This window comes from Rhinopithecus roxellana, chromosome 14, assembly GCF_007565055.1.
Source record: "Rhinopithecus roxellana isolate Shanxi Qingling chromosome 14, ASM756505v1, whole genome shotgun sequence".
Lineage (NCBI taxonomy): Eukaryota > Metazoa > Chordata > Mammalia > Primates > Cercopithecidae > Rhinopithecus > Rhinopithecus roxellana.
Window position 1 is genome coordinate 35,277,709 of NC_044562.1, and position 27,945 is coordinate 35,305,653.

The 27,945-nt window shown below is 34.1% G+C and overlaps 1 protein-coding gene across 3 annotated transcripts in view; it reads right to left on the reverse strand.

Moving 5' to 3' along the window:
• Positions 1-27,945, reverse strand: part of VWC2L (von Willebrand factor C domain containing 2 like) — a 169,473-nt gene that overhangs the window by 130,115 nt on the left and 11,413 nt on the right. For 2 of the 3 annotated variants that reach the window (XR_004053231.1, XM_010372154.2), the window contains exon 3: positions 12,054-12,183. The exons of the other annotated variant lie outside the window; for it this stretch is intronic. Coding sequence is in view for 1 of the 2 variants with exons in the window: in XM_010372154.2 (XP_010370456.1) it covers positions 12,054-12,183 (130 nt within the window). In the remaining variant the exon portion in view is untranslated. The remainder of the gene's footprint in view (positions 1-12,053; positions 12,184-27,945) is intronic. 3 annotated transcript variants of the gene reach the window in all.

Here is a 27,945-nt window from a genome sequence, read left to right on the forward strand (position 1 = left end):
CCTGATACGTTTCAGGTGCTTTGCAGACATTAACGTACTTTAGAATTTGATAAATATATCGTTGAGAATGATACTGGGTAATATATAACATGAATTTTGCACTAACGTGACCCACACATTACATGAAGTCTGTTCTTAATAAACAACTTTAGGTATCCATAGTGAGATTATGAAACAGTAAAAGTTCAAGCTAGACTTTGTTTCCCCTGGCAATCTGTCTGTCTTTTCTACATCATCTGGCTCTGCCTCCTATCAGTTAATGTGTGCAGGCTAATCTTAGAGGGAAACTAAACCAAACTTAGTTAGAAAAGTAATCCTCTGAGAAGCACCTTCTTTCCCACTAAGCAATGCATCCTAAACTCTCCATGTGAAGGTTGTTCTGTATGAAATAGAAAACAAATACATTTCAAAAGGTAATTAAAAATAGCTCAAATAATCAGACTTCTTATTTAATTACAACTATATTGAAGATACAATATGGGTGTGCCTGGATTCATTTATTCACAAACATATATATTTGCATCTGCAATATGTTGTACATAGTAAGAATAAAACTGTGAAAAAATAGATAGAAATCCTTGCTTTCATGGGGTTTACCCTTGTGTCCTGAGGAGGGGAGACCAGCAAGTCAATAGGTAACATAGTTATTTATGTGGCAGTAGGTATGGTGGAGAACAATAAAGCAGCAAAATGGAGCGGTCGGTGGTGACTTGGGTTGTTAACTCACAGCTCATAGAACCATATGGGGATCACAGTCCAGGGTTTGAGGGATGCCCTGGTGGTCCTGGGCTTCTTGTAGGGTCTGAGACAAGCAGGGAAAAAGGGCATCACAAGATCAGTCCTAAGATTTCCAAGCCAGGCAGTGAGGGTAAGATAGTGACTGTTGGGACAGGAGGGGTTAGGATCTTTTCAGGAGTGCCCAGAGTTCTGGGGTTCCTTCTTCAACAATGATGTGGAGATGCAAAGGCCCAAGAAGGTTTAGACTGGGGAATATGAGACTCTGTGCCTGAGGAATCTGAACTTTAGAGTCTCTTGTTCCGGATGTGTAAAACTTTTGAGGAATATAGAGGGATAACCTCCTAGAGGCCTTCTAGGCTCATCTTGCCTGAAGTCTTTCGAAGGCATTTAAATGTAAGGATGAAGAACACACCACAGCTTTGTTTTTATTTTTGTCAGCCTGCACAAAGGTTACACAAACCTGTGCAGGGAATGGTGGTGGGGTGGTAGGGCACAGTTTGCACTGGGATTCCAATCCCCCCGAAAAGCTTAGGGTATTACATCCTAATGCTGATGTGAAGTGAAGAAGTGAATGTAACTTCCTAGCATGTCTACAACAGAGAGGAGGTTTAGATGAAGCTAGGCTGTGTGCCTTAATTTGTGCCTTCAGTGTGAGCAGTGACCACTTGATCTCTGGGTACCTCTGAGAGAGAGATGGATGTCTGGGCTCTGTGAAGAAGAGCTTGGGGGTCGCTGTGGACTGGAGACTCACCATTCCTGAGACTGAGGAGTTGCATTGCACTTTCAGTGAGGCTCTCCCATAGTCAGCGGTTTGAACCTTTCTGGAGAGATATTTCTAAGTATTCATGAATCTTGGCAACAGTGAATGCCTTGACATCCCAGTCAGACCCCACTGCATTTAATTCTGAAACTATATCCAACTTCCAAGGTGATCCCAGTTTCCCATTTTCTACCATGCACACTTCACAGAGGTGTTTTATTAGAGTCTGTCTACAATCCTAGAAAACAGGAATATTCTATAAAAACCATAATTGAAGAGAGGTTCAAGAATGAGACAGGAAGGAAGTGTAAGAATAATTCTCAGGGATACACTCAACAGTATGCCTTGCTACTGTTTTTGAGTCTGATTATTTGCAAGATTATATGAATGTTTATGAAAAAATTTCCATATGTATGTGTTCAACACCCTTCCATCAGTCTCTCAAGCTTCCTGCAGAGTGGGGTACTGAACGTTAAAATACTGCATACCTCTTGAAGAAGTGCATGCAACTTCTTAATGTGTCTGTTTTCAAGGGAGAAAATATGTGTTTTGTCAGGGGACTGGACTCAACATTTCAAACATTTACATAGGGAAAAAATAGTCCCCAAGTATTTTCCGTATCTTAAGTGAGAAATACAGAAAACGTTCAAAATTTTGCACATTAGCCTTTCTTTCTGCATTTTCTCGAAGACCAGGTAGCCCTGATAATTCTAGAAACGGCATGATTAGCAGGAAATGAACGTGGCATTAATTTTTATTGTGTCAACATTGTAAAATAATACTTCTAAAATCTAATTTGCTGATGAATTAAGAGGGAATCCTGTTGATATAAGAGAATATAAACATAAATATTTTCTTTCATATTTTGGAGGAAGCTTTATGAAAGGAATAGGAAATTATTGTTTGTGGCTTATTAAAATAGCTATCTATAATTACTCTGTTTTGACAACTAGTTTATAAGAATATGATAATTCTGACCTTCAGTTGTAGAGATGCAGGCTTTGAAACTGCCTTTCATAGGACATGCTTGCGTCATGAACTGCTTCAGGGGCTCTGCAGCCAACGTATGTGTGCAGCTGCCAGAAAATGTTTCATGTTCAGTGTGTTTGTTTCATGTCTGTTATGCTTATCACTAATTGTCTACCTAAAAAGAAGTGAGAACATATTAAATTAAGGTGAACAGTTTGCACCCAATTCTCAAATTTAAAAAGCTGGTTTTTCACATAGTTTCATAAAAATGTAAATGGATATACTTAAGTGAATATTTTAGCAATTTCCCTAATAGGTGCATAAAGTGGTCAATGAGGCTTTCTAAATGCTTTGAAAAGAATCTCATAGTTACAGGTGTTGAAAAGTCAAGTGGCAGAAATTATTTGTTGGTTAATTAGTTTATAGAGTACAAATTTTAATAAGAAGTCATAGTATAATTTCTAATAAGGAACATGCTCTTGATTGCTTTTATAATAAAAGAAATAATTACATCATCTTGGTTATAAATTCTATTTTCTCTTTTAATAGTAATTTTAAATCACAAGGATAATATGGACTTGTTGCAGGAAATTTAGAAAATACAGGCTTGTCAAAGGAAGAAAATAAAAATTATTAGCATATAGATTTATATCATATAGAGTTAAACAGTACTAATATTCTGAAGTATTTCTTCTAGTCTTTTTCCAATACGTGTATTTTATTTTTACTAAAAATAGGTCTCTCTATATATGACCTATAACTATATGTATGTACATATAATATATATGCATATATATGTATGTCCATATAAGATTTATGCATATATATATATGTACATATATATAGTTTCTGGCTCGTTAGTTTAATATTATAAACATATTTGTGAGGGAAATGCTTTTTTTTTCTGTAATATTACTTAAAATGCTTTCTTAGTAGTTCATATAGATATACTGTGGTTTCTTTAAACAATCACTTTATTCTTAAATATTTAGGTTTCAGTTTTTCCAAATCGTTGCTATTATCAAAGAACTTTATAACAACTATATCCATATACATCATTGAAAATTCTTACCTCATTAGTTTTGATCAATTTTTTAAAATGTCATTGCCACATTAAAGGTTCATACATTTTTACTACTGTTCAGAGAGCATATATCATTTATACTTTTACCAGTATTATGTGAGAATGCTTGCTACATTTTACCTTTCCTAAATTAGATGTTATCTTATTTATTTTTTTTGTTTATTTTTCTTTCTTAAACTAACTACTCAGCATGGTAGCAATCTTCTTTTAATATGTGAAAAAACTTACAGAGGAAATTATATGTTACTTATACATTTTTTCTTTTAGAAACTATTTGCTTTTATGATTAGGAAAAGCTTCCCTATTCTCAGAACAAGTTAATATTTACAGTATTTTCAACATACCTTCATGATTTTATTTTTTAGATTTATAATTTTAATCCAACTTAAATTTTTTAATCTTTTTATATAATAGGTAAGGTAGTAATGTAATTTCACTTTTTTTTAAAAAAAATGAACTTTTCTAGAACAATACATTCTTTCATCAGATATTTGGATGTCACCTTAATTGTGTACTAAATTGTAATACACACATGGGTTACTTTTTTAGATTCTAGTCACTTCTGTTTATTTCTGTTCCAATAGCACATTGGTTAAAATTACATTTTATATATTAATACAGCTGGTAGGTTGAATTTTCCGATGCCCCAAATGCATTTTTTCATGTATTTAAAATTTTCACAAGAAATGTTTATTTTGTCAGCTTATTTAAAAAGTTACATCCCATAGAAAATTGTATAGAATTTCTGTTTAATTTATTGTTAGATAACCTAATACATTTGAGTTTTTACATTTAGAAACCTGATTTGTTTCCTTATTATTTTTAATGGTTTTAATAAACTTTGTGGCTTTTGTGAAATATGTATCCCCCCAAATTAATGTTTATTCATTTTCTCTGGAATGTCTTTTGTAGTTTTTGGCCTATTTTAAAAATAGAGTCATTGATCTTTTTAAAACAATCAATTTCTAAGAGCTCTTTCTATATGAGAATTATGGGATAAAGTAGGTATTAAATTGTTTCTCCTGATTAACTACCCAGTTTCCCAGCACAGTTTGTTCTACAAACCTGCTTTCCCCCATTGATGTGAAGTACAACTTCATCGCATACCAAATTTTCATATGTAGTTAGGTCTGTTAAACTTTCTATTACATTTTATTGATATCTCTGCATCATTCGCTAGTGCCAAAGTTTTCCTGTAATACATATATGTTGAATACATATATTAATACATATATTTAATACATATATTTTATATGTTTATGTGTGTGTGTGTGTATATATATGTTTTGACATCTGCACATTCATTTTGTACCGGTATCTCACTAAATTCTCTTGTTTATAGTAGTTTTTGCCAATTTTCTTGGGGCTTTCAAGAATACAATCTCATATCATCTGCAAATAGTGACATTTTTACCTCTTTCTTTCTAATTTTCCTCTTCTGAATTCTCTTTTCTAATTACATTAGCTAGTATGAATGTATTCATCTATCTATCTATCTGAAATGTAAAATGATAGCAGACATCCTTGTCTATACCTGACTTTATCGGGAGAATGTCTTTAGTGTTTACCTACTAAACATAATTCTGGCCTTTTAGGCTGAGGTAGATATATTTTTACCATGCAAAAATTGTCCACTTCAGTCTTGTTTTATCAAGAATATTTGTCACTACTTTTTGCGTATTCATGTGTAATGTCATTTTATAGAAATGATAACCTGCTCTTTCTCCTCAATTTACTAACAATGCAAATTATACTAACAGGGTTCCTAATATTGAACTATCTTTGCAGATCCCTACTAAATCCCACTTGGTTAGGTTGTGTAATTATTTTAATCTCCTGCTAGCTTCTGTTTACTAACAAAATATACAATGCCTTTCTCACAACCTCTGAAAATCCAGTTTATTCATGACTTTTTTTTTTTTTTTTTTTTTTTTTTTTGAGACGGAGTCTTGTTCTGTCACCTAGGCTGGAGTGCAAGGGCATGATCTCGGCTCACTGCAACCTCCGCCTCCCGGGTTGAAGCAATTCTTCTGCCTCAGCCTTCTGAGTAGCTGGGATTACAGGCACACACCACACACAGTTTTGTTTTGTTTTTTTGTTTTGTTTTGTTTTTAGTAGATACTGGGTTTCACCACGTTGGCCAGGCTGGTCTTGAATTTCTGACCTTGTCATCTGCCCACTACAGCTTCCCAGTGTGCTGGGATTACAGGCGAGAGCCACCACGCCCTGCCTTTTCATGACTTTGATAGAAAAACTCGGGTGAGATTAAACCCTGACCTGAGATGATATTAGACTCATTATATTTATCCAGTCTCCTTAGTATCATTATTACATATTTTGTTGCAGAAATGTTCATGTAATTGATTGAATAATGCTTTCCTAGACCACTAGTAATGTATCATACAATACATGAACTGCATTTCCTCTGTGAAATCTAGAACTCAGGGATTTAGATTGAGGATTTTGTAATGGTATTTTATTTAAGATTTCCCCATTAGTAATCATAAGCAAGGTAGCTTTTTAGCTTCATTTTTTCAGTTTGCAATCTTTGCTTTGTATCAATATTATACACCATTTAAAAAAAGAAAGCTTTTTTCTTGCCTTTTCTCTAGAAAAATGTCAATAAAATTAGGATTATTTTTTCTTCAAATGTTTGATAAAATATTTTAAATTATAAAAATATAGATTTGTAAAAATTACTTAACAAAGAGGCCTGTGAAATAAAATATAAAATTTCCCTGCTTCTAGATTCTTACTTCCACTTCTTATTTCCTCTTGTGATCACTGGATTACTGTTAAAAATTTGGTGTGTATTCTTTCAGAACTTTATCAATGCAACATGCAAAAATAAAAAGGGGTTTTAAAATAATCTAATTTGATTTTTTAGTGAGATAATAATTTTTGTATTTTGTGAAACTTTGTATTTTGTATGTGAACTACCTGTTCACATCTTTCTATTGTTTTTATTGTTAATTTGTAAATATTTAATGTTTTAAAGACGTTAGCTCTTTTCTCTACCTTCTCATTTCTGCCTAAAACTAATCATCGAATCATTATTAACATTCTATTATGTAGCCACTTACCTTTTTTCCTTTACATATACAAACTCAATATCTATTTAAAATGGTATCTTATTGGCCGGGCACAGTGGCTCACGGCTGTAATCCCAGCACTTTAGGAGGCTGAGGTGGGAGGATCACTAGTCAGGAGTTCAAGACCAGCCTCACCAACACAGTGAAACCCTCTCTCTACTAAAAATACAAAAATTAGCCGGGCATGGTAGCAGGTGCCCGTAGTCCTAGCTACTTGGGAGGCTGAGGCAGGACAATCACTTCAACCTGGGAGACGGAGGTTGCAGTGAGCCGAGATGATGCCACTGAACTCCAGCCTGGGTGACAGAACTAGACTCTGTCTCAAAATAAAATAAAAAAAGATTTTTATTTTATTATAAGATGCATATTTATCTTATTTTAAATTATGTAACATAAAATGTACACATTAGATATATAGTATACATTATATTACATACAAAATGATATGTATTCTTATATATAGTTTTTGCTTTATTATACCTGGCAGTAAAAAATATCAGTAGTCTTTTAAAAGGCTGTTTTTATTTAATTACCCCAGTGAAGAATTATTAGATTTTCTACCAACTTCTCACTCTTAAAATGGCGTGAATGTGGGACAAAGTACAAAAGGTGAAACTGCTGACTTTCAGTGATGTAAACATTTTGAAAGAAAGTGTCTTTTTAAAAGTTTATAATATTTTCTCCACTCTTTCTTAACTCTTCTCAACTCTTTCCTTTTTGCTGATATGAGGCACCATCAATCCCACATTATCATCAATAAAAAATTGGCTTCCTGTTGTTTTAATTTCTATCTCCTTATCCTTTTGGTGATTAAGTATTATATAGTTTTATATATTTATTAGATAATTCATTTTCTTATGTAAATTTCCTTTATTTGCTCTTTGCCCATTTCCTTCCCTGTAGAATTGTTTTCCTTTCTCATTTATTTTAAGGAGCTCTTTGTATATTAGAGATATTAACAATTTTTTTGGCAAATATGTTCTCCCAAGGACCTTTAGAAGGTATTGGGTGGCTCTTTCTTATTTGTGCATGGCTCATCCCCTTTGTTGTCCTCTTTTCTATTAATATTTGCCCTTTTCCCTAGTTTATTTTCTGCCATTTTGCATCACTACTAAACTAGAAGAGAGTGAGGGACATAGAATTAAATATTTGAACAGGGCTTGTGACTTTTAGTTGAAAGGAACTGAAAACTTAATGTGTATACAGGGTTTTGTAGGAGCGTTCTGTCTTTTCAAATTTTTCATGGAGTAACATTTCCTTCTGAGTCTTGAATAATGACTGACTGTATATTCCAGTGAAAACACAGAACTCACTGGCATACCAGCTAATGAAATGTAAAATATGCAGTCTGTCATTTGGATGCTCCAATGATCAAATATTTTGATAACTGACTACATATTTTATTTTTTAATGCAGAGATTCAGCATTCTATAACTATGGATTCTTAATGACTTGGGACAAAACTATTAGCATGTATGAACAACTGAAGAATGAGTGGCTGCAGAGCAAGAGTTTGAAATTAATATTAATTCACATACAAAAATAAATGATGGGTATTCTTAGCTATATATATATAATGTATACTTATAGCCACATTACTAGTCAAATTTATGGTCAGTTTCCAAATGTTTGAAATATTTCTGTGACATTCCAAGCCATACTGTTTTCTTTAAACAGATGCTGTGCTAAATTATTTTTTTCATACCATAAAAACAAAAATCCATAAAGAGTGCTCATTAATTCACATGGAAAGGCCTGGGGCTGAAAGATAGGTCAAAGTAACACAATCTTAGGGAAAGAAAAACAGTCTGAAAATGTCATATTTTTCAGGAAGGCATTTGTATTGCTAGCTCTTGGAGCTGTGTAAAGGAAAGAGAAACAAATGCTTAATATTTTTAGAAACAATAAATTCCTATGCCAATCCCAATTCTCACCAAATAAAAAATTACTCTCATCTTTTTCCTCCTATCATGAGTCTTACATAGACTCTGTCCAGTCATTCATATCTTTCCTTAGTGTTTTTATTTTATTCAGGCTACAGTGATAGACTATTCTTGGTGCTAAATTAATTTTAATATGATAGATTACTGTATATTTTACAGTTTGGGTATAGTCATTGATAGCCATTGAAAATCTTATTTATGGTAATCACTGAGACAAGACAATTTAAAACTCTCTATACAATTAGAGAAAATTCCTGGAAATACTTGTTCTTAAATTTATTCTTAAAATTATATTATCAAGAATAAAGACGTGGTACCATTGTTTAGGGAGTAGATTACCCTGCACTTTATAATATTAAAATATTTATTTCTAAAGATAATTGTTTATTTTTAGAACTGTTTTACAGAAAAACTATGTACATATTGTTATGCTTCTTTGTTTTGTTTGTTCTTAAATATCAAAACAAATATTTCTATGTTAGTTGAATGTGGAGTTATAGGGTTAGGTGTGATGGATTATATCACATTCAAAAGTTTATATCTTTAATATAAAGTTTATATCATATTTTAAAAGTTTTATAACTTTAATGCCTCATGCTTTTGGCAAGTTGTAATTCAGGAAGGGAGAAAAATCAATTTTAATATGAAAAAAGAAAGTATTTGACAGCCAAGGTAATCAGCATTTATGCAAACTGAAAATTACTTGCCCGCCAAAACAACCATTTATGAAGATTTGAGAAAATATAGAAAATGTTATGACTGTTTATAAATTAAAATTCATTGTGTCTACCTTGAATCCATAGGATATATTTTTAGCTTATTGTTGTTTTTTAAAAATCTATGAACATAGCAACTATATTTAAAATAGTTTACACTATAATGGGCATATTTATTATGGTTATAGTTAATAACCATATATAATGAGATAGACTTAAATCATGTGTTGGAAATTTAAGTTATTCCAGTTATGCTGTCATAATAAACATTTATTTTTCCTCCAAATCTTCTCTATGTCATTCATCTGTTTCTCTTTTCTGGGCTAGGCTTAGAATGAGAGTCAACAAAACCTGGGATTCAGTCTGTCTTCGGTGGTTCTTGATATACTCTCCTTTGGCAATGATTATACTTTAGTTTTGGGGCATATGTGACTAGCTAGCGGCATTTAATAACAAAAAGATAACATCTCATAATGTTATATTACAATCAGTCCTTCCACTAATTTAAATTCAGATTCATTTCACTTATTTAAGAAAAGAAAATTTGTTTGAAAGTACCAAGAGGGAACAGAAGTGGCCATTTCATAGTGCTTCATGATTTAAAAAAATCAGAAAACTTAACTAATATACCTTATGTACTTAGCATCTGTTTATCAGAAATACCAGTGGTTACTAATTAATTAACTGATTGAACAAGTAAAGTCTATTCATTATACACTTTTGTACAAAGAGGATTTCATTTGGAGAAAAATTTCTCCTCTGACATGATTGAGAGAAAAAGGATAATCTTGGGTGACATCAAATTAAGTGTGACTAGTTTGTAGTGGCTGATTTAACGTATGACATAGACATTAACTGTGGGTATATTATGAGCTTTAGTGTGGGATCGCTAGAAGGATGTGATAGATGCATGTGTAAAAACTATATTTTAAACATATGCATTACATGTTCTAATTCTATGAGTACGCTGGAAGTGTCTAGACAAGAAATTTTAACTAGAACCATAATTGTGAGACAAAGCTAAAAGTGAGACAAAGCTAACCAGAGCTACCTGGGGAAGGAAAGAGCCTCAAGGACTTGTTCACACAGTTGTTTCTAAGGGAAAAAAGAAAAAAAAATGCGGTCTTCAGTCCAAGACCTGTCAATCCAATTTTTAAAGATTGATTAGGTAGCTGAGTTTTTTTTTCCTTTTATCCTTGGAGAAAATGAAAAATAACACTTTCTCTTCTATTTTAGACTCACCATTCATATACTTTATGACAGTTTGGTCTCACCTGAGCCATCTCTTCTCTAGGACAAATTATGCTAACTCTTTCTGTCTGTCCCCATAGGTCCTATTTTTCAACCATTAAATCATCTTACTGTTCTTTCTTGTATCTTTTCCAGTTTCTTCAGTCCCTTTAAAATTTTGAAGCCTTAAATTTAATGTCTTTGCATATATTTATGTTAGATGAGATAGAACTTGAGGAACGTTATTTCTTCCTGCCAAGTGAGAGAGACGGTCACTATGACAGGTAGATTGGAGAAAGGAGATAAGAAGAAAAAGAGAAGCCAGATGAACAACTTAATATTCAAGTTATTGGATTTCTATGATCAGAAATAGCAAAATCTGTGTCTGGAAAATGTCACAAAGGTTTTCAATAAGTCATTTGGAAGATACCAAAACACAAAAAATTATCAGAAACAACCAGAGCTACTTAAAAAATCTTTTGAAAAGATTTTTTTATCTTTTGTAAAAGATGAAAGATACCTTTATGTTTATTTGTACTAATTATCCTTCTGTAAAGGAAAAGATTAGTAAGTGAGCTCCAAATTCAGAGCAAAAAACAGAGAAAGATGGCCACTGCCAACTCAAGAAAAGGGATAGTAATTCAGCATGAGAGTGAGTGAGCTTATCTTAACTGGGGGCTAGAACCATTTTTCAAGCAATATTATTGACAGAGGGAACATTTGTGGAATGTGGCCTAGTAAAGAATTATTTTTTCCTTTTTGGTAGTACGTGGTCACAAGGCAAAGTGCGCTATTGGCTCTGTTGATGCACTGTCTTGGGTTTATAGAGTTGCATTGTCTTCTCTGCAGCATCATGTTGATTTGGGGTGATTAGGATATTATAGTTGGTTCAACCTCTCCATTCCATGAGGGACAAAAAGGAAACTATAATGTTGTAAATAAAAGAAGTTTCCCTCTGTAGCAGTTACTGTGAGAGAACAGTTCCACTATAATAAAAACCTTGAATAAAAGCCCTAAACTGTTTAATCTTTATTACTTCAATTTAAGTGCATTGATAATTTTATTTACTATTTCTTGAATTTTATATTTAACTTTAAACGTAAGGTCTTATCTATGTTCAAAACAAAATACCTGGCTTTTACCCTACTCTATATCCTGGGTCATGTACCACAAAATGGGGTGAACTGCTTCATTGGCTCTACAAAAGAGAGAAATGCAGTCACTACAAAAGGATGGTACTGTATTCTTTCCAATATCCTCCTTTTAAATCAACATGAAATAATAGGGATCACAACAAAGTCAGCTTACAACAGCTTTCATTCCCCAGATGGAAAGCTGCACGATAAACCCACTGCAGCTTTATTTTCACTTTAAGGTGGGATAAAACTATATATCCGCCATGCCCATATTGGAAAGCCACAGGCAGATCTTAGAGGGCTCTTGCATTGAATGGTGTGCAGTAGTGAGATATTTGTATTTTGTGCTAACCCCTCTTCGAAAGCTAATGCAGTGTAGTCTTACCATTTTTGCAGACAGGACAACATTGTTCTGGTTCATAGACTGGGTTGACACACTCAGGAACTGCGCAGTCTGCTACAACACAGTGAACTTCATTGCTGGGCTCACAGCGACACCATTCACATGGAGAGGGCTAGGAACAAATCTAAAATTAGCCCCTTTTCTCCTATAACTTAATGCTTGCACATTCATATGCTGTCAGAAGACAAAACATCAGTGCTTATTATTTTGGCTTTACTGTATTAATTCCATTTACCATGTCTATGATCATTCTCCCCCGGTGAAAGGCAACCTAGATACCCAAGCCACAGTGGATTACAACCTGCACTCGGGATGCTGTGAACAAGTAAAGCACCTGTTTATGACTTTTCCTATATCTTATGTTCCTACTTTCCAGAGAAATATTTGCATAACTAATATGTCATCTCCTGGTTTGTTTTCCAGATGTACTGGTTGCTCTGACCTCATTGGTAAATAGGCATTCTACTGGAACGTGTAAGATAATTTTTGCCATCTGTCATTTTATTCTTCTTGAGAAAGGAGAATTACTGAGAAACAAGAAAATGGTAAGTGGACATCTGTACCCTTTGTGTGAACTCTTTTTCAAGCTAACTTAGACTCTAAATGGCATTTTTCAATGTGAATATTAGAGAAGATTGCATTTAGGAACCAAACATCCAGGTACTGCCTCTTGAAAGATTTAGTGAATACCTTTCATCTTGCCTGCTTGCTTTTATGAATGAACAAATCGACTGGCTTAAAAAGCCACTATGTAAGAGTCAAAGACTCTAAAAATGGAACTAAAAATGATAATTAAGAGAAAAAAATTAAGCATCAGAAAAGAACATTTGTTTTTGCAGTACTTACCGACCAAGAGTGTTTGGAATTTTCTATTTCCTTTCTAGAAACTGCCTATGGCACAAATAATCTAAAGCAGGGGCCACCCTCTGACTTTCTCACCCTTTGTAAATTCTATCTCTACTTTTCTCATGGAACAGCAGTTTAAAATTCTGGAATGAAAATTTGAAGGTGTCAGAAGTCATAAAATGTCCACACTTTTCAAATCAAGCCATTTGTTCTTAGAAAGTTCTGCCTCCAATCTGATGCCACAGATCCTCACCTGCAAATTGTGCTAATTAAAGCCCTCTTCCCTTGTTCCAGTGACTACTGTCCAAAACCCTTGTCAGCTCTTATTTCTTCCCTGGATCTGGCAATCTGTGTAATATCAATGCTTCTTAACTCAGGCAGTCTGTAGGTGTAGATGGCAACCCTTCAACTAATTATTTTAAAAATTCATTTTGTTTTTGCTTTTTGCTTGGAGAATGATAGCCTAACCTTAAATTACTTTGCTTTCAAATTTACTATGAACAAAAAAATTAGCCATAGGATCTGTGGTAAAGTATTGCTATTTGTTAACATGATCGATACATTTTTGAAGGGTGCAGTTAAAGTCTTTACCATGTGGTGAGTTGTGTTTAAAGATTTCAGAGAAATCTATTGCATTCTCAGGGTGAGATGTTTCTGATGCTTTTCTGCTAAATAATCTCAGAGAATTAAGAAAAAGATTAGAACCTACAGTACATTATTTAATGGAGAAAATTAGCAAATAAGAGCTGGAAACTCTTGTTGCTCTTTTGCTCCTTATTTTGCAAACCTCATTGCGATATCTAAAATTCCCAAGCAAATTTGTCAGAATTTTCCCCTTTCCTTGGTTAATTACAAAGCAGTATTTTCACATAGCCTTCTGAAAAGCAGCAAAGACTTGGACTGTATTTACTGCCAGTATGGGGGAAAAAGGAAGCCACTAGTATAATCCCTTCCCCACAGCTAGCATTGTTTATTCTTTCTGGTTCCCTTCTTGTTGAAGGAAGGGCTGGTTTGTACAACTCTAGTGAACTGATTCAGGGAATAAAAATTCTGAAGAGAATCCTAAATTTTCAAATTCAAAATGTTTACTTCAAAATAACTATAGTCTTTAAGAAAGATTTGTTGAATGATTAGATTCCCAACTCTGATGAGGAACATCATTCTAATGTAAACACTGGCATTGTACTAAGCAATTTTCCTATATCTACTCACTTATTTCTTATAATAATTCTGTGAAGCAAGACTTGTTTTTATCTTCATCTCACAGATGAGGAAATTGGCTGAGAAAGGTTTAATAGCTTTCCTAGGGCCTATGGTAGTAAGAGGCAAAGGCAGGATTTGAATCCAGTAGCCTAACTGCTATAATGGACTGCCACTTGATAACAAGAATCACCATTCTGTGTACTGATGCTCTTGCTAAGAAAGAGAGGTTCATTAACTTGGGTATTTGGTGCATAATGAGATCATTAATGGAAACTTAGAGCTTTTTAACTTTCTACAAATGTGAGTTAGAAAACTGTAGTTGCCAAAGTTAGGTGGCCACAAGGGTTGCATTCTTGGGGACCTCAGCATCTTCAAGCTTTGGAGCCCGGTAAGTAGATGTGCAGGCATCTGGAGAAGTGTTAACAGGTAATAATCCAGTAAAGACCAATAAAGCATTGGAAACTGAGAAATATTCTGACGAAGAGCTAAGACCACAAGGCTTAGTGATAAGAGTATATCTGATTTTTTGAAGAGGGTTTAAATAGTGAAAAACATAAATGAGAAAAATAAAAACATCACATTAATCATTGGTGGCTTCTCACCCTGCCCTGAACTTGGCTTTATTTATGTACTGTATGCCATCCCTTTCTGACTCAGAATCTCTTATATGCATGTGATTTCCTCTTCTGTTTTCATTAAATTGTTTTTGCAAATGATCTGTCTCTATTTTAGTGCACTTTTTCTTGTGTCAAGCCTCCATGTGCCCCTCTGATCCCGCTATAAACACTCAATCAAATGTAACCCATCGACCTCACGCTAGAAACCCTTTCCATCCTCTCCAGACTTGCCAACCCTCTTTCCTTTCATAATCTTACAATTCTGGCACTATTGTTGTCCTCTTGCTCAACTTGACTTTCTCCATTGCCCCTGCCTGCCCCTGCATTTGTAAAAAGATATTGCTTGAACAGCAGTAAGTTACTAGGAGTGTGCAGGGTGCTACTTTGACATTAAGTTCAAACTTTAAAAATACTTCCCACTTACAGTGTAAAACGCATGGTACTTTGGATAAATCTTTACATCTTAAGCATTGAGCTGGTTACAGATTTTCTTGTATTGGGTTGTTCCACATTGAAAACTATAGATTAAACCTGAAAATGTCCCTGTAAAACCAAAGGTTAAAGAATAAAGCTATCCTTAGAGAAACAGAGAATGCTGAAAGAAGTACCTGGAAAAATTATTTCTACTAGCATTTTTTTTAAGAAGAACATGTGAAATTATGACTAGTACATGGCTTTTGCCAGCTAGAGATTGGTAAGTATGGTGATTGGATTATACCATCCTAAAATTTTATACAAGAAAACTCTTTTTCTAAGAAACCTTTTTACTTTAGCATGCATTTTTATTTGTGAGAAGTGGCACAGCATAAAGGCATAAGTTCTTAGGTTAAACTATCTGCTTATAAATCCTCAACCCATCACTTGCTACCTATGTGATATCAGACGAATTACTTACTACTTGCAATCCTCAGTTAATGGCATAATAATAATCATCACTCACCTATGTTGTACAAATGAGAAAATATATGTAATAAGGTTAGCTTAGGATTTTAAATGCAACAATTGATCAGCTAGTACCAGCTTTTTTAGACTGTGAAAAAATTGATAATGCAGAAACTCTTAATTAATTTTAAATGTTATTCATCAAAAGATTGTAACAGAATGGCATACACAAGATAATGATAATAAGGACAATTCAGAGGAATATATGAATAAATTTTGGAGGGATTAAGCAAAAACAAATAGTTATATGATTAAACTATAAGTACTTTTTTGACTTATTTAATGAAAATATTTTATTAGAAAATTCTATTTATCTTTATAAATTATGTATTCTTTCTTTTTTTTTTTTTTTTTTTTTGAGACGGAGTCTCGCTCTGTCGCCCGGGCTGGAGTGCAGTGGCCGGATCTCAGCTCACTGCAAGCTCCGCCTCCCGGGTTTACGCCATTCTCCTGCCTCAGCCTCCCGAGTAGCTGGGACTACAGGCGCCCGCCACCTCACCCGGCTAGTTTTTTGTATTTTTTAGTAGAGACGGGGTTTCACCATGTTAGCCAGGATGGTCTCGATCTTCTGACCTCGTGATCCGCCCGTCTCGGCCTCCCAAAGCGCTGGGATTACAGGCTTGAGCCACCGCGCCCGGCCTATGTATTCTTTCTTGCATCTATATAGTCTATCAATTTTTTTTATTATACTTTAAGTTGTAGGGTACATTTGCACAATGTGCAGGTTTGTTACATATGTATACATTGCCATGTTGGTGTGCTGCACCCATTAACTTGTCATTTACACTAGGTATATCTCCTAATGCTATCCCTCCCCCTGCCCCCACCTCACAACAGGCCCGGGTGTGTGATGTTCCCCTTCCTGTGTCCAAGTGATCTCATTGTTCAGTTTCCACCTATGAGTGAGAACACATGGTGTTTGTTTTTTGTCCTTGTGATAGTTTGCTAAGAATGATGGTTTCCAGCTTCATTCATGTGCCTACAAAGGACATGAACTCATCCTTTTTTATGGCTGCATGGTATTCCATGGTGTATATGTGCCGCATTTTCTTAATCCAGTCTATCACTGATGGACATTTGCGTTGTTTCCAAGTCTTTGCTATTGTGAATAATGCCACAATAAACATACATGTGCATGTATAGCAGCATGATTTATAATCCTTTGCGTATTTACCCAGTAATGGGATGGCTGGGTCACATGGTATTTTTAGTTCTAGATCCTTGAGGAATCACCACACTGTCTTCCACAATGGTTGAACTAGTTTACAGTTCCACCAACAGTGTAAAAATGTTCCTATTTCTCCACATCCTTTCCAGCACCTGTTGTTTCCTGACTTTTTAATGATCACCTTTCTAACTGGTGTGAGATAATATCTCATTGTGGTTTTGATTTGCAGTTCTCTGATGGCTAGTGATGATGAGCATTTTTTCATATGTCTGTTGGCTGTATGAATGTCTTCTTTTGAAAAGTGTCTGTTCATATCCTTCGCCCACTTTTTGATGGGGTTGTTTTTTTCTTGTAAATTTGTTTGAGTTCTTTGTAGATTCTGGATATTAGCCCTTTGTCAGATGAGTAGATTGCAAACATTTTTTCCCATTCTGTAGGTTGCCTGTTCACTCGGATGGTAGTTTCTTTTGCTGTGCAGAAGCTGTTTAGTTTAATTAGATCCCATTTGTCAATTTTGGCTTTTGTTGCCATTGCTTTTGGTGTTTTAGACATGAAGTCCTTGCCCAGGCCTATGTCCTGAATGGTATTGCCCAGGTTTTCTTCTCAGGTTTTTATGGTTTTAGGTCTAACATTTAAGTCTTATCGTGGTTAGTATCCCTGCCTGTCACTCATTACTTTTTCATAAATTTTAGTTGAAATTAGGATTAGAGGTCAAATTTATTTTTTTATACATATATTTATATATAATATGTATATCAGGTGGCTTGAGCAGTGAATATATCTGTTTTAAATTTGTTATTTCTCCAGCTTAGTGTTTTTAAATAACTAATATGGAAATCCATTTAAGCAATTTCTGCTATCTCTGAATACATATATACATATTTTTTTTCTTGAGATGGAGTCTTACTCTGTTGCCCACACTGGAGTGCAGTGGCACAGTCTTGGCTCACTTCAACTTCTGCCTCCTGGGTTTAAGTGATTCTCCTGCCTCAGTCTCCCAAGTAGCTGGGATTACAGGTGCACGCCACCAGGCCTGGCTAATTTTTGTATGTTTAGGAAAGACAGGGTCTCACCATATTGGCCAGGCTGGTATCGAACTCCTGACCTCAAATTATCCACCCACCTCGGCCTCCCAAAGTGCTAGGATTATAGGTGTGAGCCACTGTGCCTGGTCCTAAATGTATACCTTGTATGGCAATTCCAAATGCTGTTCCAGCTGGCCCTAGATTAGAAAGGGATTTCCTGCTACATACAGTAAAGATAATAGGGCAAAATGAGACTCTTTCATAAATATTGGTTTAGGTGACTAAAATCAAAATTGTTATTAGAAACCTCAGATAAAGAGTAATTGTGAATGGTGAGACTGGTCATTATAAATCACTAAGGAAAAATCAAAGAATGAAAAGCAATGAACCCATTTTCTTTTCCTGAAGTCTCATCATCTAGGTGTCAACTCAAATGCCACCTCTCCAGGGAGGTCTTCCCTGATGAGTCAGGTCATCCAGCCCCTTCATCTTCTCTGTCCATCATGTCAACCATTCAGAGCTCTCATCGGTCTGTGAAATTATCTTATTGATTTGTTTACATTTTTTGGTAAATTTGCTCCTGTCCTCATAGATTCTAATCTCCTTATATACTGTTCATTGTTGTATTCTCTGCACCTAGAAAACATCTTAGCACATGATAGATACTCAACAAATATTTGTTAACTAAAATGCATAATCATTTATGTATAATCTATATTTTCTTATTTGCTAAACCATATCTCTGGGCGGCTTCATCTGTGTTCATTATGCGTGTAAATGATTTTGAGTCAATGAGATGTTTGTGCCTTATTTAAATATTATAAAGGGCACTTTGGGGAAAAAGGTTTCCGACTGTGAGTCATGAAATAACTATTTGGGTTCCAACATTATGGCAATGCACATAAACTCACCATCCAAAGGTAATTTTAAATTCATAATATTCATCATGCAGATCACAGGTAAGTCAATCTTCAAGCACTCCATTGACTAGGCTATCTAGCAGTAGATGATTACGGACTTTTATTGCATTAGAAAATACTGTGCTAACTAAATTTGGACAAGAATATATGCAGAGGAATTGCTAAAGGATCTGAGAAAAAGCTAGTCTCATTTTATAATGTGTATCAATTTTAATGGTTGCTTATTAAGCACAACAATTTAGTATAGTAGAAAATCTTTTTTCAGAAAAAGTCCTGATTTTAAACATGTCAATTTTCCAAAAGGATGGGATAGAGTAAAGCTCAACAGCACACATTTTGAATATTCTGAGAAACAACACTCGATTCTTAGAAAGTTCCCTGTGAATACTGTTGAAAGCTGAAGGGATGGATACACAAATAGATGGGATATATTCTAAGAGCCAAGTTTATACTTACTAACCCTATAAATGGGTTTCCTTCTGATCAAGTGATAAGAGGCTTCAGAGACCAAGGGGTACTTCATTTCTTTCATAATAAGCGAAAATGATCAAAGAAATACATCTTTGTTTACTTTTCAAAAAACTCCCATTAAACAACTATTTAAAATCTAATCTTTTCCACAGAGGAAAAAACACAGCTTATAGAAGCACTCTTCTTTTAGAGATAATTTATGCCATAAATTTTTATCACTTTAAGGAACAAATCTCATTACTTTCAAACTGTATGAAAATTTGGAAGACTCTGTTTCAAAGTTGCTGATGCCTCTCAGGAATGTCACTGTTCACTTCATTAAAATATATATTAAATTACAAAGTGCAAAAGTATTTAGCATCCACTGCCACTCTCGTAGCCAGTAATTTGCATGCAACAGATGTCACCTAATAATCAACTGATCCAATGGGTTTTAACCAAAATTCACAGTCATCTAAAAGATGACCCATAGCATCACTGATTAAAATGCTCCTCACTGTTCCTGGTCTAATGAGATTGTGATGACCTCTTCAGTGATCCGCTCTATTGATTGGAGCATATTTGGAACACTGAGGTTGTAACTCATCAAATTATGGACATCAAGCTGAAACTTCTTTAAGAATTTTAATACTGAGGAAGCAAATAATAATAAAAAAAGATGCACAGAGTTTTTAAAAAAATAATCATCTTAGTTACTCAGCAAATGTGTATCGTGGTATTATTATCTGCATTATGAGTTAAGTAGTAGCTGTTCTGGCTTTTTCTGGTGGAGTTCATATTTTGATAATACATTGTGGAATATATTATTTTCAGTGTGTCTATCAAAAAACATTTCATTTTTGATGAAAACATAAGCATTTTACTGAAATGATTGCAGAGTGCATGTAGCTTTGCCCATGTAGATATAATAAACTAGGTAGGTAATAAACTACAATTCAAAAATATAATGTCTAATTTAAAAAAATATTCAATATATTCATTAAATATACATCGTATACAAAGTAGTATATATAAGGTATACTGAGATGAACTATATATCTCTCCTACGCCAATAAATGAAATCTAAAAGAAGAGTTGAAATAATTTTAAAAACAAATTTTGATGTTTTTAAAAAACAAATACCTTTTCTGTAAGAATAACTGATGGTACTGTTACAGTAGAAAAACTAACCACTGGGTTTAATCTTTCTCTTTTTATTTGCATGCTCTCTGAGCTAAAGTAAAATATAAGAAGATTGGAAAACATTGATGAAGTACCCAATTGTAATTATTAATTATCAAGTAAAAAAAAGTTTACTCATTCTTGAAATTTTGTCATTGTTGCTACACAACAGTGACATTTTATCAATGTTCTAGTTTTTTTTCCCTAAAAGTATTTTCTTCCTGGCCAGGCACGGTGGCTCACGCTTGTAATTCCAGCACTTTGGGAGGCTGAGGTGGGTGGATCACCCGAGGTCAGGAGTTCGAGACCAGCCTGGCCAACATGGTGAAATCTCACCTGTACTAAAAATACAAAAATTAGCTAGGCATGGTGGCAGGTGACTGTAGTCCCAGCTACTTGGGAGGCTGAGGCAGTAGAATTGCTTGAACCCAGGAGGCAGAGGTTGCAGTGAGCCAAGATTGCACCATTGCACTCCAGCCTGGACAACACAGTGAGACTCTGTTTCAAAAGAAAAATAATAATAAATAATGAAATAATTTTTTTTCCTAAATAAAGTTTTAAAAATAAACTTTAGTATCTATTTAAAGGCAGGTAACCCATAATTTTATTCTGCGTATACCAACAAACTGATGGTGTGAAGAACCAATATTTTTCCTCAACATTTTCAAGGTGTCTCATGACAATAAAATGCAGCTTTTTCCGAAATATGAAGAAAACATATAAATGTAAATTTTTAAAAAATGTAGGTAAGGAGAAGGTAAGCAACAATATCTCTTTATTTACAATCAAATTTTTATTTTTTTTTTAAGTAGGAACAGTATACTTATCAAGGAAATACCAGGGTATATTTAAGAGAGTAAAAAGATAATTTAGCTGCCTTTATGATCATCAAAGGAGGGCCAAAACATACAGACAAAAACTTGAGGATTTAATATAAAATCAAGGTTTTGATGATCACACCTATACTTGTGAAATACTCTGGAAAAGCAGCAGTCCTTAGTCCTTCACTGACAAGCTGGATTGACAGTTGGCTTTGGTACAAAAAACATTCTTGACAATGCAACTGAGTACTGTCATCAGAACCCATGTATTTTCCTGCTGAAGGTGCTACATTTATCACCCATTTATGCAACAGGAAAAAAGCAACTGTATAACTTCAAAACTTTTCTCTTGACACTGGAAAGGAGAGATTTTTGATATCAGACAAAGAATCAGTCACCTACAAGAACAATAAAGCAAGGTCACATATGGTTGGGGAAGAGTACATCACTGTGAGAATTCTACAGCCTGAAAGAATCATAGGAGATGAATACGACCTGGCCTATTCTTCAGAAAACACTGAAAGGAAGTGATAACAGAAAAGAGAAAGAGCCATAACAGCCTGCTAAAAGTGTGTGGATGACACTGAATTCAAGGCCTTTTAGGGTCTAAGGGATGGGAGTTATCACCCTGGAACAACCAACCCATTTGTATTGGAAGTGCCCACCAGATTATTTCTCAGGAACTGCCCCCCCCCCTTTTTTTTTTTGCCACTGTCTCTGTGCAAAGATTTTCTAAAAATTGAACTTTTTTCTTCATTTACTATTTGCTGATGTCATACTTTGACAGGTTATGAAGAAAGAGTAATTAAAATGTAATAATAGTAAGTACTTTATAACTGCTGGTATTGAAATATATTTCTAATTTTTAAAGTCCAAACAGTAATTTCCTACTGAATTTGATAGTTCATTATTGGATGCTTAGTTCATAGCTTACCTCACTCCACAAAAATATATTGAGATGGCTTATAGGCAGTAACATGAAAGCATATTTTAATTTAAAAAATCTTGACTGAGTACTTTCTTGATAAACCTCTCTGCTTTAGTGTATAACTTTGGGACAAGGTATGGCAGAAGCAGGGATAATTTTGTAACTACATATAAAAATTGTTAGTGCTATCACCCAGTGGAACTTGGCTATATGATAACGTGAAATAAGCACATTTGTAGTTGAAATCCTGGCATGAGATGCTACTTGCTCTTCTACCTTGGACAGGTTACTTAAACCTCTTGAGCCTGGGTTTTTCATTTGCAAGATAGAGTTAATAATATAATATTAAGAGTACTCTAGTTTTCTCATTGGATTGTTTTGAGACTAAATTATATAATATGTGAAAGCGCATGTAAATGATGAGGCACTGATTACATGACTATGATTGCCATCATAGCTTTCAACTTCAACAGAGTTTCCTTCCCCACTCTTTGTCCATTTGCAATGGCTGTGTATTCCTCAAGGGAGCATATTAGTTATAACTTGTTTTTATAAAATTATGGCATAATGATATTCATTATGAATTATTTGAAATGTTGAATTTATAAAAGATACAGTCAGCCCTTCATATCCGTGGGTTTCATATGCATGAATTCAACCCACTGTGAATCAAAAATACTGTACTGGAGAGGAAATGGATGGTTGTCTGTACTAAACATTTACAGACTATTTTTCTTACCATTATTACTAAACAATACAGTATAACAAACTACCACATAGCATTTACGTTGTATTTGAAATTATAAGTAATCTAGAAATAGTTTAAAGTGTATGGGAGAATGTGCATAGGCTATATGCAAATACTAATCCATTTTATGTAAGAAATTTGTATCTTACAGTTTTACAGAGTATTTGCAGATTTTGGTATTGGAGAGGATTTGGAGCCAATCCTCTGCAGACACCTAGGGACAATTGTACATCTTTCAGAGTTTTGAAAGCAATCTGTGTTACATCTCTAAAACACAGCAATGTTTGCACTCAAATTGTGGTTCGATTGAGAATGGCATTGGACAGTATTTTTAGATAGTTAATTAGATTCTTATTTACAGAGATGAAACTTCAATCTTTAATCAGAATCTTGCCAAAAACAGATTTTTAACAGGGTAACTTTAGCTCACAGATTTTGGAGTCTTGATTTAAGTATCTTTTAGTTTCAATGTGAATGTCCTAGAGTCTCATTAACAAAAGAAAAATTCTCTGATTCTCCTTTTTTGTCTCTAATGAAGCTTTCTACATCTCAGCAGTCAAAGGTTTGCAATTTTAGCAGGATTTTATTTTGAATGTTGGGGGAAAATTAAAGTTACACTGAACAATTTTATTTTTTTCTCTGTCATATTTAGGAGAGAGCAATAAAGCTAACATGCAGTGAAAGTAAGTGAAGTATTAGAGAGCTGTAGCTCTTCTCTCACTATAAAACATGTGTTCATTTGGTAATCATCATGAGTTTTTACAATGGCAGAAGTCTGCATTTCTAAGACTGCAGGAATCATTAACAAGTTTTGTATTTTCTTTTTTAAAAATTTGTATTTCACTGATTTAGAATTGTGTTTTTAATCTCTAAATTGGCAAAAATAATCCTGGCCAATCCTCACTGCATTCAGAATGCAGTTTGTTTTTTAAATGGATAGGAATGTGCCTTGGAAGCATACTTCTTTTGACAGTGGGAGCTTTTTAAAATGAAACCAATCAAGCCCTATAAATCTGGAGCAGGAAAAGAATTTTCCTTATGTTAGCAATGTGCCACATTTCTGTGAAAAAGAGGGGACTAAACATGAAATAGACTTATAATTGAACACATTCAACAATATAGGAAATATATACACCCAAAATGAAAACTACAGTATCTCTACCACATTACTTGCATAATGTTCATAGTGAATTAATCAAAGCTGATAAGATACGAGAGAAAACACCAGAGTTAGAGTTAGAAGACCTTTCTTGATCTGTCAAGTTTGATAATCTCCATTTATAAGACAAAGACAAAAGCACAAATTTCTCTGAATCTCAGTTTTCTCATTTGTGAAATGGGAGTGAAAATATTTTAGGATTCAGTAATTTAATAAGGAAATGCATGTGCAACATACTTAATGAAATTGCCAACTATTATTGGTATTGGTTTCAGGCACAAATCTAGTTTTGTTGCTTCTTTGATCTAAGCCCTTTGGTGGCTGTCTACTCAGTTCAGACTTTGACCCAAGCTCCTTAGCCTAGCATTCATGCTGTGAACTGGTCCTGTGCTTCCGCCTCACTCTTATTTCTCTCTAACTCTCTGTACCCTATGCTCTTGTCACTCAGGTTGACACCGTTTCTCTAAGCTTTACCTTTATGTTTGCATTTTTTTGAATTTTTTTTTTTTTTTTTTTTTGAGAGAAAGTCTTGCTCTGTCAACCAGGCTGGAGTGCAATGGCTGGAACTCGGCTCACTGAAACTTCTGCCTCCGGGGTTCAAGTGATTCTCCTGCCTCAGCCTGCCAAGTAGCTGGGACTATAGGCACCCACCATCATGCCAGGCTAATCTTTGTATTTTTAGTAGAGACGGGGTTTCACCATGTTGGCCAGGCTGGTCTTAAACTCTTGACCTCAGGTGATCTGCTTGCCTCAGCCTCCCAAAGTGCTGGTTTTACAGGGGTGAGCCACCATGCCCAGTCTGAACTCCTTCTTCATTTGAGTTCCTAGAGCAGTCATCACAAGCCACTTGTCATCTATGGTACCTGTATTATTCCTTTAGATAGACTAGGAGCACCTTGAGGGTCAGATTTCTGTCTTCCGTATTTTGGTACAGCCCACAAGATCTACCACTTCTCTATATGAAAGGGATATTTATTTAATGGGATCAAACTATGGATTGTCTAGGTAAGCTGATTTTAAAAATGTAGTAATAGACTAAGTACCTAAGTAAGCAGAAATAATGTATACATGTTTTCACTTAATATAATCCTGAGTATATCTATTATAGTAAAGACAACTTTTTGGCTTATCAAAAGAGAACACATGGGATATAAAAAAGATAAAAAATTAATCTTTATCTGTTTTATTTGAGAATTTTCAGAAAATGGAAAATTATTAAGTTATACCACATCAATGCAAAGAGCAAAGCTATACTCTTCTGAGTCAGGAATGCAGAGAAATAGGACTTAACATGCCTGCTGTTAAGTATGTATACATTTAAAATAGGCAAATCTACAGGCTTTTTGAAATTTACTTGTGTGAGAAGAGATCCCTGAGACCACGCACTGCCGAAAGAGAACTGATAACCACCAGTACCCAAATGACTGTAACCTTCAAGAGTGCAAGTTAGAAGGATTTGGTGACAGCACAGTTTGACAGAAGTAGAAAGGGAAGAATATCTGATTATAGCTTAGGCAAGGATCAGCAAAACCTTTTCTATAGAAGGCCAAATAGTAAATGTTTTAGATTTTGTGGGTCATACAGTATCTGGAACATTCTAAAAGCAACCATAAACAATATGTAACTGAATTAGCATGGTTGTGTTTTAATAAAGCTTTATTAACAAAGTGGATTGTGAACTGGATCTGGCTCATGGAGCATAGTGTGTTGACCCTTGTCTTAGATAATCCATTATTTGTAATTGATATTACCACTATTTTTTAAAAAGTCATTTTCAACTAACTTGTTTTCTGTAACACAAATTAATAAATTTCCATAAATAATCACATTAAATACAATTTTGGGAACTAAAAAAAAATATACTAAAAGATAAGCTGAGAAAAAAATAGATTTTCATCATTAACTGCCCATAAAAATCAAATAAAGGAATTATCCTATCTTGAATCATTAGCAAAATATTTCTTAAACTGTGTTTCACTGAACTTTTGTGAACTTTAAGATGTTAATAAATGTTCTGAGGAAAAAAAAAGTGTTCTACTGTCACATAAATTTGTGAAATTCTGGATTAAATATAGTTTAGTATTAATAGTAATAGTAGTAAAAATGTCAGGTAGTTTTTATAAATCACGTGGTATATGCCAAGTACTATCTACTATGATCTCTCTTTTATAGATGTGTACATGGAGACATAAAGAGGTAAAGTAGTATGTCCTAGGTCAGTTGGCTGGTAAGTGGTAGGGTCTGCTTTAAAATCCAGTTTTCACCACACTTTTGAGTTCTCAGCTGTTGAACTCTACAGACTAACTCTCAAACAAACCTACTTTCCAATATGCTCAAGTGGTCTCAGTATACTAACGTGTACTGCTCATTTCCAAGAGAGGTTAAAGGATGCATCACTTCTCAAATTTATTTGACCATGAAAAATCATTGAAATCCTTATGAAGAATCTAGTATTCCTTAGAAAACAAGATTCTAGTATTCCTTAGAAAACAACCTAGAAAAGGCTGAATTATACCAGTGATTCCCAAACCCTGCTGAGAATTATAATAATCTCAGAACCTTTAGAATAACATAGATTTAAATGATTTAAATTGGAATTTAAGATGGAAAGGTGAAGGAATCTGAATTTCTGCAACATTCCTTCCTTAGATGATATTGATCATCGGTCAGTTTAGAGATTTTTGTTGTTGTTGTTCTAATGCCACAGAATTAGAGATTTCTGCATATGCCATCTATTTTGCATACTCCATTCCTGCCATCTAGTGAGAGGTGAGAGTTTGCTAAGTGAAAAAAAAAATGGGTCTTCATTTTCTAAAACCATCAAAATACATGAGTAAGCACAGCTAATTTTGCTCCTTTCTTACATCCAAGTACAAAGTAGTCTCAGTGAAAATAAATAGGTAATGTTTAATGTAATATATTTTAATTTTATTTTGGCCTATATTATTTGGTTAAATTACATAATTTTTCTGTTTTAGACAATGGGCCCCATTTTTATTACAGCCTTTGGAAATTTAGGCTAGTTTCACAAATTGTACTCAGTCTGTATCAAAGACTGATTTCTGATATGCCAATATTTTATTGTTCTTGTCTACTTGTAACTCTGTTGTCATGGTGATAGGTCCTCATATCACATTTCTATAGACAATTGGCTGAGACAAATCATTGCATCCAACATATTTATTGGAAAAGAAGATGCAATGTGCTGGCATTTTTCTGTTAAACCTGAAGGTAGTAAAATATAGAAAAAAGATCACAGGAAAGTGATATATTAATATTGCCTTTGCAAATAATGAGCTGTGCCATTATGGTGTTATCACGAAGTTTCTGTTAGTCTTTCTTTTATCACCTCTAAAATAAGGGAGTTAGATAAAATAATTTCAAAGTGCTATTTCAGATCTAAAATTCTATGGTCAGTGCTCAAAAGTAGAAAGGACCTAGACTATGAAAAAGAAACCATAATGCCTGCCTTTTTACAAACAGAAAAATTTATATAAACGCAGATACTAGAAATAAAATCCCAAACCAAGATGTAACAATGGTAGTAAATACTAAAACAAAAATTACTCAAAATCCCAACCCAATAATGTTTAATTAAAAAAAAACCTTTTGAGCAGTGGTAATTGTTATAAATTGATATGTAATACTATAATCTTCAAATCTTCAATACTACATATCCTTCATAAGACATATATGGTCTCATTATTGTATCAATTCTATAGATAGAATAAAAGTATATCAAGTTTTGTTCATGGTTATGTGACATAACGGGAAAATTAAGAGTTGTGTTCAGTGCATGTTTATACACTGCAGACAACTTTATGCAGCCATAGAATAATGTCATCTGAAAACTTTTTCAAGAACT